The 12,004-nt window shown below is 34.9% G+C and overlaps 1 protein-coding gene and 1 non-coding gene across 2 annotated transcripts; one reads left to right on the top strand and one right to left on the bottom strand.

The window, feature by feature from the left end:
• Positions 1-6,494: 6,494 nt before the first annotated feature.
• Positions 6,495-6,601, bottom strand: LOC125584777. Its single transcript, XR_007321686.1, has one exon. It is a non-coding gene; the product is annotated as a small nucleolar RNA R71 (small nucleolar RNA).
• Positions 6,602-8,015: 1,414 nt separating this feature from the next.
• LOC106352721 (asparagine synthetase [glutamine-hydrolyzing]) lies at positions 8,016-11,237 on the top strand. Its single transcript, XM_013792358.3, has 10 exons — positions 8,016-8,162; positions 8,614-8,752; positions 8,843-8,938; positions 9,017-9,352; positions 9,490-9,651; positions 9,773-10,075; positions 10,160-10,294; positions 10,378-10,545; positions 10,627-10,734; positions 10,839-11,237. The coding sequence occupies exons 1-10, from the start codon at positions 8,083-8,085 to the stop codon at positions 11,070-11,072; spliced, it is 1,761 nt and encodes a 586-aa protein (XP_013647812.1). The 5' UTR covers positions 8,016-8,082; the 3' UTR covers positions 11,073-11,237.
• Positions 11,238-12,004: the final 767 nt, after the last annotated feature.

The following is a 12,004-nucleotide window of genomic DNA, read 5'->3' as shown; positions in this document are numbered from 1 at the left end:
ATGGTGTACGAGACGGCTTGATTAGGGTTTCTTATAAAATCTGTTTGTTTACACGGCTAGGGTTTTTGCTCGGATGATTAGAGTTTCGTGCTGATAACGTGTTGTAAATAAAGAGAGAAAGAGGGAATTAGTTGTTCTTATTCATAAAATAATGTGTCATTTATATATAGGGAATTACAAGAGGTATAGACCGTCATAGATAAATGAAAAGATTACAAATCCTAAACCAATAAGGAAAAAGGAAATCCTAATCATACAAAGAAAAGAAAAACCATGAGAAAATGAAGAGTCTAAACCGCCTTTGGTTATGACATTCACTTAAACGGTTCATAACAACAACATATATGTCCACATTTTATTTGTCCACATTTTTTTTAACATTACAACATATATGTCCATATTTTTTCTATATCCACAACATATATATATATATATATATATATATCCACATTTTATTTGTCCACAAACAATTTATCCACATCTGTGTTTTTTTGTTGATATTTTTCATATTCAAATTGGTAAAGCATACTTAAATGGATCTTAAAACGTTGAAGATAAAAAGTTAGAATTTATTATATCAAATTTATTTATTTATATACTTTAATATTTGAAAATAATCACATAAAAGAATAGAGAGGGAAAAATAATCACATAAAGTAAATATAAAAAAAACATATAATCGGACTATAAACCAAGTTACATCCAAAAAAAATACCAAGTTATATCTATTAGTCACTTTAACCAAAAAAAAATAAGTTACCTCCAAATCGGAAGCCACAGTTGATTTAACAAGTTGTGAGGGCATTTTTGTCTAAAATGTCTATTGGAATCTGTGAATAGCTCCTCAAGTAAGTTGTGTCTGAAAATGTAAAGAAAGACAATAAAGTTTGATAAAGAGTAATGCACTCCAGATATATCAGCTTGTGTGGCTAGGTGAAATAAGTATCTACCCCTCATTGCAAATAATCGGATCTCGGTCCACCGAACATCATGATTTATCAAAAAAAAACTATCAATTATACTGTATTAGAAAATATCACTAAATTTTAATATAAAAACAGAACATAAACAATAATCTTATTATGTAGATGACTGGTTAGATTGTAAGTTTAAAAGTTTTTTTTTTTTTTTTGGTCAAGGTTTAAAAGTTTTGTTATAAGATTTAGTTTGTAATTTTTGCTGATATATATATATATATATATATATATCAAAGTAAAACGATAGAAGCTATAGTTTTATATGAAGTTCATTAAATTACTTAAATTCTGATTAAAATAAATGCTGTAAATATATCATAAATATTGAAAAAGATTTCTTTAATCCAATCAATCATCCGTATATACATCCCGATTTGGGCTTGTTACCTCATTAATAAACTCTATTTTTTAAATTTCGTTTTGAGAAAAAACTACGTCAATTTTTGTTTGCCACGTAAAGATAACCTTACAATAATCTTATTGTATTCTTAGATAGAATACTTTTGTGATATTTCTGATTTAGCGTCTACCAACTTCCGAGGTTCTAAAGAGATTCATCTTCCCAACCTTGCAGATCGTAACAACTAACAACGTGGGAGGCATGTGCGATGTCTACACATGTAATCAGTTATATTAAAAAATAGATTGTTCTATTATACTATTACTTATGGATATACTCGAATACTTCTCTTTTGTTCATTTTGAGAAATATCATACAATCCAGTCTCTTGATTTCGGTTTTAAATCGCGACCAACTCCAAAACACATGTCCAATCTCACAAACAATTATAAATAGATGTGAAAACTATGAATGCAAACTAATTTGCTTTTCTTAAGAATGAATTTTTCTTACTGTACACAGAAAAACAGGTTTTCAGTATAAATTACAAAAATAATTACAGGTCCCATTTAATTCTCTTATACATATATCTATCCCTTAAACTCTGAAGCTTATCAAGAAAAACATTATTGTCCCAATCATCTATGTTGAGAAATTGATTAAATTACCATATTTTTAATATCATTTTTCATGTTTACTTTAACCACTGCTACATTTAGTTTTAAAGAAAAATAGACATTTATAACATTAAAGTTAACCAATTTTTTATTTTTTTTCATCGGATAACTAATCTATATTTAAGGGTTTAGATTGTAGGGGAAAGTTTTGGAGGGTGAAATTTAAGATTTTAATAAATACATAAATAAATACTTAAATTTTAAAATAGTTTAAAAATTAATTTCGAATTTCAGAAAAAAAAAAAATTTAAAATTCAAAAAAAAATTTTATAAAAAAGTTTAAATTTGAAAACGTATAATTCGAAATTCTAGTATGTTCTTTTTGCCTCTTTAATAAAGAATGGTAGAATGTTCTTACTATATTTAGCTATTTGTTTCTATTATTTTGTCATCAACTAATATTTCGCCTTTATGCTATCTTCTCTATTAAAGAGAAGTACACTCTGAAATTAACATCACTTTTATGTGGAATATTACAAGAAATGCCACTAAATTTTTTCATTGCTAAACATTTTCATCAAGGTTAAAACAGTAACAGAAAATGGTCTAACAATGCTGGGGCGTTATTGCAACTACCAAATCCTAAAAATGCGGAAATATCCCAATAAAAAGATGTTGTTGTTTTTTGAACACCGAATTGTATTATTAAACCATTTAGGCAAAGAAAATTTAAACAATGAGAACTAACAAAACAAATATAAGAAAAAGGATAGACCATTAAGGTTCCAAAGCAAATTAACACATCTATTTTGTGTATGAATGACTAATTTTTTTTCAAATAAAAGCTCCATATTTGCTTTTGGAATAGTTGAATCTCAAGGGAGATAATCTTCATATTAATCCAAAAACACCACGCTTCAGATTGAATTGAGAATAATTGTCACTCTCTTTTTAATACTCCTGTAGGAGCCACCGAGACAAGACAACTCTTTATATTGCTCTACTGGTAATAATAGAGTCAAAGAGATTACCGTTCTATAGAATTTTATGCTGCCTTTTTAAGTAACCATAATTTGCAGCAAGAACTCCATCACCATTATATGAAAAACCACCAACGATTGAAGCCGGTAAGACCTGTCGCCACCATCTGTAGTAGATCTGTCAAATACCTTTTCTAAACGGTTCAATCAAACCAAAGTTTTTGTTTTCCAAATCCATTGAAAGAAGTACAGAAAAAAAATCAAAAACTTTGCCAGATTTAAAATAAATTGGTAATCGAACCAACTAAGTAACCAGAGGTAAATCAAATCAAAGAAAGAGAAACAAAACAACTCAAACAAGCCGATGACGGAGCTATAGAAGCCTCCGGCCATCGGCTTAAAACTATAAAAATCTCTTTTTTCTCTCTCGACGGCCAAAAAAAGAGAGAGATGTTGTTTAGCCTGTAGATTATATGCACGTAATTAATACATTAATATAACTTGCATGTGAAAAATATAGAGCAACATTCTTTACAATATATATAGTTTTGACTAATGCCTTTTCACTATCTATAAATATTTTAGAAATTCCATTTTTGAAAAAATATATGGAGAAGAATACTAATAAAATGACAATAAAAGCTAATGCGTTTATAATAAAATAATGAAATTTCCAGTTACTTTTAAAAGTTATAAGAGAAATTTGCCAAATATGATTTAAATTTTGATTTTAATCGCAAAAGTATACCCAAACTTGAATCAAATGCAAGCTACCCAAAAGACTAGTAAAATTACAACCAACTCCTTATGACCAAACAAAAAACCAGAATTCATTTTTACGAATATAATTCTGTAAAGTCTTCTAAGATTTTGTAAGTCTTCTGAGGTTCTGTAAGTGTTTTAGAAGACTTCCATTATTTATAAATTTTATAAAAAATATGTTAATGTAGAAACATTGAAATTATGTAATTATAAACATTTGTAAATGATATAAATTAAGATATAATAAAATTGAATTGTTTTCAACATAGAGGGATTTACCTTATGGTTGGATAGATAAATGCTTGGATTTTTGTGATTATTTTTTAACAGAGGTTGTTGAATATCAAAAACTGATTACACAAAATCCTTTTTTTTAGAACGAGTCGAAGACGTTGGGATGAATGAATGTAGTGTGTCATGGTATTCTTTGTTAAAGGTTCGATAACATATGTTGTAGTGTTGTATGTATTCTTTGGGTTAGATTTTAGAAGCTTAACTTTTTTTTTGAAAAATTAAATTTTGACCTATATGTTTAGTTTTGTGTATATTAAACATTTTTAAAGTTGATTTTAAGTTTTATGAAGTGTTGTTCCTAGTCCGTTTAGGTGACTTAAGTCTTCCAACAAATAATGCACTAGAAGACTTCCGCGGAAGTCTTCTCGGCAAATAATAAATTTAGGGTCTAGAAGACTTTGAAGAAAGTCTTACTCGGAAGTCTTCTGGGCAAATAATAAATTTAGGGTCTAGAAGACTTTCAAGAAAGTCTTACTTGAAAGTTCTGAATCAAAAATATTTAGCATTATTGGAAATTTTGTCTCCCTATATTAAAATAAATTACACATTCTCTATCTTTTTCTCAAATGGTTGCAACAAAAAATGTTATGTTTCTCGTTCTAAAACTTTCCAACCTCACTCCAATATCTTTGAACTTAAAACACCAAACTTTCTATCAATTTCTCATTTTTATCTCATGTCTTTCTGATATGTTGTGTTTTTGATACATTGTACATATGTTTTCTAAAAATTTTAGAGTCCTTTTCGAGACATTTCATGTGTGAATTATGTTAGGAGACTCTTGGAGGGACACATGAAGAAAATAATGAAAGTTGGAGTTTTTCCGCGGAGCAGCCGGGCAGAGCATCCGAGTGCCTGCTCCAGCGGCAGAGATTTTTAAGGAAACTTCTAATTTCCAGGATTTGCCCTAATCATCCCATATTTCTCTCTGAGCCGCCATCAACCTTTACATATATTCTCTTTCTCTTTTCTATTATTTTCTGCGGTACCTTTTCTTGTGAGAAATCAGACTCTAGAGCTTTTGGAGATTTGTGATTTGCTACTTTGTAATGGGAGAAGGCCATCTCTCTCGATTTAGAGAAGAACCCCTATTTTTATTTACTGCAATCATAATTATGTTTTATTCAGTCTCCATTTCCTGTGTTTTCTTGTTTCATGGTTGAATAGTCGGCTTGCTTAGTCTAGGGTGTAGGGTGTTAGATCCGTGAGCTAGACATAAATAAGTTATAAATCGATTGTCTTTATTCGCTGTTGTTCTTAAGGCTTGCATTAAACTGATCACTTAGTGCATGAACCTAGGTTTAACCTGTACATTAACCTTGTATTAGGTTACTAGACATAACTTGAATGAGCATCACATCCCTAGACAGCGAAAATAGATGTTAGGGTGTTTTGTGAACAAATCAGACTTGATCTTAAGGATTTTCATCGCATCTCAGTCCAAACGATAATTTAGGTACTGAGATCGATCGACAAAAGGTGAAGCTCCACGACAGGGGGCTGATCTATTAGTGTGTTCCGAGTTCTAAACTAGTGCTAAAATGAACTTGAAAATTGTTTGGCTCACAATTGTTTAACATCTGATCAAACCATCCTAGGCTAGCATCTTAATCATCTGAAACACACAAACGAACTGTGTTACTTGCTTGTTACGTTTTATTTCAGTTTAAAAACCACCGTATTGTTTTAGCTTAATATTGATCCCATAGAAATAAAATATGAACTGGTCCACTGGATTGAATCTAAAGTATTACAACAACCACTGTTAACTTAACTGTAGAAATCCATTTTTAGTGTATCAAGTTTTGGCGTCGTTACGATGGGGACCAAATTTTTACCTTTATTTTTTGGTTTTATATTCAGTCTAAGACCTCTAACTTGCACTATCCTATTTGTGGCAGCTTATGTTCCAGGTGCATGACCAGTAGACATACTCGGAGAAACGCACAAGGAGAGTTAGTAACCCTTCAAATCAGGAGCTCAGAAGGTTAGAAAGAATAAACCGTCAACAACCAAGGCCAACTAACGCCACAATGAGCGACTATGGCAATCATGAGGAACTCGTTGCTACTATGCAATAGATGCAACATGCCATGCAGGCGCAGCAACATGCTGCTCAACAAGCCGCTGAACTCGTGGCGCAACAGCAGGAGCAAGCTGTTCCAATCAGGCAGAGAAACCTTCCGCGTAACTTCCCTACTACGCGCTCTGCCATTACCCTTCCACCCTGCCAAAGGCAGGACTTCGAGATCAAGCCTGCTTTGATCGCTCTGGTGCAAAGGAAGGTGTTCAATGGTCTCACGGCAGAGATTCCAATGGAGCACATCGAAAGCTTTGAAAAATTCTACAGCTTTACTCGCGCGAACAGCGTACCACCAGACTACATCAAGCGCATGTTTTTCCATTCTCTTTTGACGGAAAAGCTGCACCGTTGTTGAATTATCTCCCTGCTAGATCTCTTACTTCGTGGGAACATGTCCGATCAGCTTTCCTAAGCCATTTCTACACGAAGGCTAAGACAACTGGTTTGAGGAACAAGATCTCCTCTTTCAGACAGATCACTGACGAACCGTTCTGCGATGCATGAGAGTGATTCAATGATTACCGTAAAGAATTCCCTCACCATGGGTTTGAGAATGGCTACCTTTTGGGCATCTTCTAGGATGAGGTTGACTGGGAATTTTGAAATGTCTGAATTCTGCAAGCAATAGAGATTTCATGACCCAAATGACTGAATGAGCATTCACGCTGATCCATAACATGGCAACCAGCTCGACCAACAAGAATCAGGTGACTGACCGCTCCAAAAAAGTGAACAGTATCGACACTCAAAAGATAGACGAGTTGACAACCAAGGTTGATCAGCTGCTTAAGAACAACCAAGGGAAGTCTTCATCATGGAAGAAGCTGCATCGAGCGATCCAAAAGGCTGCACCAGATACTGAACGCCAGCAGAGGATCAGCAGGAGGTTAGTTATGTCCTAAGGTTCCCTATCCAGTTCCACCTAAACATCTGACGGATCCCATTAGTGTAGAGCAGCTGGCTGGATTTAGGAAGATGGGAGAAGGCTTCCTATAAAGATCTCATTTTGAACATGCTTGGAAGATTCGGCTATTGCACATGTTCTTCAAAATTGTAGCGAGACTCAAGAGAAAATTAAGGCACTCTTTACTGAAGCATTGACACTATCACTGAAGGTATTGCCTAAGGTTGATGATCCGGGAAAGTTGTTTCCCAAGTTCCATCGCATGAGTTGAATTCAAGGATGCTCTTTGTGATTATGGGTCTAGTGTGAATCTTGTTTTAAAAGCAATCATAGACAAACCGGACATTATGGATGTTGAGCCTCTTCAGCTGGCTCTAGTTTTTGTCAACTCTTGCACATCAGTCCCTTATAGCAGCATCCGCAACCTTCCTGTCTAAATTGGAAACTGCATTCTTCATGCTGAAAAACATACACGATTTAACTTTACTAATATATATTTTATTTTTTTTGTTAATATAAATTTCTCAAGCATAGTTTTTTTACTATTTTTTGCGTGTATTATTATTTTCCAAAATTTCAAATATTTTGAAATTAGAGTAGTAAAAGAAAGTCCCTTCGTGTCATCCAATAATAAAAAAAAGATTGGCCGAAGAAAATGATAGAAATTTGATTTGTGAAATCTATTTTAAAACATTTCAATCTGAATTTATATACTGTTTTAAGATAGCAAAAAGCTTATCTTACGATCAACCATTCTCCGGATACCACGTGTATGACTCTGAATCAATCGGAAGAGTCATTTAAAATATTTTCCAACGTCAGATCAAGTATCTATCCAGTGCTGACTCAGCCGGATAAACCTAAACCGGAGCTGCCTCACCATTAAAATTAGAATAAACCGGCGAAAGTAAAGAAATATCCAATCAGTAGTCGGGGAAATACAACACGTGGCCACAGCTACCCGGTTCTTATCCGGTTCGGGGGTAAAAAATAAAATTGGCCTCCTCACACGAAACGCGACATCACGTCGCCGCTTGGACTCTATAAATACAGCCATCGGTCGCAGAGAACAAGACATCAAACAAAGCAATACCAAGAATATTACTTTGCGATTAAATAAGAAAAATGTGTGGAATTCTTGCCGTTTTAGGATGCTCCGACGATTCTCAGGCCAAGAGAGTTCGCGTTCTTGAGCTTTCTCGCAGGCATTAAAAGCTTTCCTCTGCTTTTTTATTTATTTCTTTCTTTGTTTTCGATTCTTTAAAATAGGAAAAAGAAACAATTGGTTTGTCACGCTAAAAAAACTTATATCCGGCAATCACATTATGATTTGTTTGATGTTAGACATCAAAAGACACAAACCAAGAAAGTTATGTTTGTTTGACTTATTATGATGAAGATTGATGTGATCTGATGCCATTTTGTACTATTATTAGTATGTTCATTTTCGTAGCCTTTTTGTTGAACGCGACAGAAATGATGCTTGAGCAAATCAAACGTCTCTCTTTTGAGAATTCTATTTGAAATCTCTCAGAAAAAAATAAGAAAACGAAACTTCCTTTGTTTATTTGATTGTTGAATATTTCGGAGGAATATCTAACTTTTTGAAAATATTTAAGTCTTATAATAATTTTCGTTTAAATATTTTGGCTATAGATTGAGGCACAGAGGACCTGATTGGAGCGGAATATATCAGAACGGGTTCAATTACTTGGCCCATCAACGTCTTGCTATCATCGATCCTGCTTCCGGTGATCAACCTCTCTTTAACGAGGACAAGTCCATTGTTGTCACGGTACGCTTCAAGAACTACATCCATGGAGTCATTATGACTCTTATGATATTTTTGAAGCTGAAAATTTTCTATTGTTGGTTTTGTTGGAAGGTGAACGGAGAGATTTATAACCATGAGGAGCTGAGAAAGGGTTTGAAGAATCACAAGTTCCACACCGGTAGTGATTGTGACGTCATAGCTCACCTGGTATGTGTGAATTCATTTTGCCAAGTAACTTGTTATTTCTTGATCTGATCGAGTTTGATGTGTTTGTTGGTGATATAGTACGAGGAGCATGGTGAGAATTTTGTGGACATGTTGGATGGAATCTTCTCCTTTGTGTTGCTGGACACAAGAGATAACTCATTCATGGTTGCTCGTGACGCGGTTGGTGTCACTTCGCTCTACATTGGTTGGGGATTAGATGGATCTCTGTGGGTCTCTTCCGAGATGAAAGGCTTACACGAAGATTGTGAGCATTTCGAAGCCTTTCCTCCAGGTCATTTGTATTCAAGCAAATCAGGAGGAGGGTTTAAGCAATGGTACAATCCTCCTTGGTTCAATGAATCTGTTCCTTCTACGCCTTATGAGCCTCTCGCAATTAGAAGCGCCTTTGAAGACGTAAGAAAACTTTTTTTTTTCTTTTTTTTTTTGGTAAAAACTTAAGAAAACTTATCTATGAAACCAATCAAAGATCTCTTTTTGTTTGTATGTGGTGTGAGAAATTAACATGTTTTTCTTTTTCTTTTTTTCTTTAGGCTGTGATAAAGCGGTTGATGACTGATGTCCCATTTGGAGTTTTGCTATCTGGTGGTCTTGATTCTTCTCTTGTTGCATCCATCACTGCCCGTCACTTGGCCGGTACTAAGGCCGCTAAGCGATGGGGTCCTCAGCTCCATTCCTTTTGTGTCGGTCTTGAGGTAAGATATAGAACAGAGTTACTCTGTTTATAAAACATCGTTTTCATGAGATGCAATGTTTTTTTTTATATATTAAAATTAATATCCTTTTGTTTTGTTTTTTTTTTTCCTTTTCCTGTAGGGCTCGCCGGACTTGAAGGCGGGGAAAGAAGTGGCGGAGTATTTGGGGACGGTGCACCATGAGTTCCATTTCACGGTGCAAGACGGGATTGATGCGATTGAGGATGTGATCTACCATGTCGAGACATATGATGTGACGACAATTAGAGCTAGCACACCCATGTTCTTGATGTCCAGGAAAATCAAGTCTCTAGGTGTTAAGATGGTTCTTTCCGGTGAAGGTTCTGATGAGATCTTTGGAGGGTATCTTTACTTCCACAAGGCACCTAACAAGCAAGAATTTCACCAAGAAACTTGTCGCAAGGTATCATCTATTCAGTGTAATCACAAATAAAACATTACCCAAAGAGGAAAGATCTTTTAACTCTATGTATGCGATGCCTTGCAGATCAAGGCTCTTCACAAATACGATTGTTTAAGAGCCAACAAAGCTACCTCTGCTTTTGGTCTAGAGGCGCGTGTTCCTTTTCTGGACAAGGAGTTTATCAACACCGCTATGTCTCTCGACCCTGAATCCAAGATGGTAACTACGAAAACTCAAATACCTTCTTTCACAAGCTGACGTACACTCGCTTAAACAAACTTTTCTATTATGGGATTTATTAGATCAAACCAGAGGAAGGGAGGATCGAGAAGTGGGTTCTAAGGAGAGCCTTTGATGATGAAGAACGTCCTTATTTGCCAAAACACATTCTCTACAGACAGAAAGAGCAGTTTAGTGATGGTGTTGGCTACAGCTGGATCGATGGCCTCAAAGCCCACGCTGCTGAAAATGTATTCCACAAAAGATCTCATATCTCTTCTGTTTAGCTAAATTTTGGTCTAGATCTGATTTTTTATATGTTTTGTTTTTAGGTTAATGACAAGATGATGTCGAACGCTGCTTTTATCTTCCCTCACAACACCCCACTCACCAAAGAAGCTTACTATTACAGAATGATCTTTGAGAGGTTCTTCCCACAGGTAAAATACTCTTATTTAATATTCAGATGATGTAATGGAAACTCTTTTTTTTTTTTTTTTTGGTTTAGCAAATTTACAACTTTTGAGATGCTTTTATTGTGCAGAACTCGGCAAGGCTAACTGTTCCCGGAGGTGCGACCGTGGCTTGCTCGACCGCAAAAGCGGTGGAGTGGGATGCAAGCTGGTCCAACAATATGGATCCATCTGGAAGAGCTGCGATTGGAGTTCACCTCTCGGCCTACGACGGCAGCAAAGTGGCATTGCCCTTGCCGGCGCCACATAAGGCAATCGACGACATCCCAATGATGATGGGACAAGAAGTTGTGATTCAGACATGAGTTTGAAGGATATATAGGGGAATTGGAGTTCTTTAAAGTTGTCCTAATGGGTTTAAGTGTTTTTGTATGATTTCAAAATAAAATTGGTTTCCTGTTCTTAGGGAAATATGAATGCATAAATTATTTTTCTTGTACTATTAGTAAAGATTCGAATGTACTGTTTCTGCAAAATCGATGTACATCAATCTTATTATAATTATATGTATTGTAATATGATATGAAAAATGTGATTTTGCTTGTTTTCACAAAAACTTATTCATGAAATGTGTGTTTCTAGCTTTTTGTTTCCTTCAATGTATGTGAAACCTCCTAATCTTTTTGGAGTTTCTCGTAAACAGATTTCGTATTCTTAGCTGTATCGTCCCTTGGCTCTCCACATCGCCCAAAGCCACTCCCCATCGCCATGACCTCTCTCCATCTCCTCCTCGCCCATTCGTCATCGCCATCATGCCTATCATTCTTCCTCCTCACTCATTCTTCATTGTCATCTCTGATTCCTCTGTTTATCATGTTCTCGTTTGAATTTTGTCCGAAACATTTTTCGTTTTGTCGTAATTGGAAGTTGACGTTGAAATTTTACGAAGACAACAAGAAATACTTTAACTTGAACACAAGAAATGTTTTTATCATTTCAAAGACCAAAATGACCAAAAACCGCAACTTCTAGTAAGCTGAAGATTTTTGTTCGAGAAAAACCGTAAAACATGTAAATCGTAAAACAGTCCAAAAATGGCCTAAAACACGACACAAGCCACTTATGACTTAGAACATGAAGCGGCCAAATCTCAGTAACGGTTTACCTTGCTTGGAGAGGATAATGGAAGAAAAAGAAGATAATGAAAGATTTCCGAAAAGATAAACCCGAATATCGACAAATCAAGAAAGATCGATATGGAACTACGGGAAAATGTCAACATGGTCGCCTTTAAAGG

The sequence above is a fragment of the Brassica napus genome, chromosome C3, assembly GCF_020379485.1.
Source record: "Brassica napus cultivar Da-Ae chromosome C3, Da-Ae, whole genome shotgun sequence".
Lineage (NCBI taxonomy): Eukaryota > Viridiplantae > Streptophyta > Magnoliopsida > Brassicales > Brassicaceae > Brassica > Brassica napus.
This window is presented reverse-complemented; position numbering and strand designations above follow the sequence as displayed.

Excerpts from the sequence above, each read along its gene's own strand:
- LOC106352721 (XM_013792358.3), top strand. The coding sequence starts at position 8,083 with ATGTGTGGAATTCTTGCCGTTTTAGGATGCTCCGACGATTCTCAGGCC. Across the intron at positions 9,353-9,489 it reads TTAGAAGCGCCTTTGAAGAC|GCTGTGATAAAGCGGTTGAT; the intron begins GTAAGAAAACTT and ends TTTTTTCTTTAG. Across the intron at positions 10,735-10,838 it reads TTGAGAGGTTCTTCCCACAG|AACTCGGCAAGGCTAACTGT; the intron begins GTAAAATACTCT and ends TTTATTGTGCAG.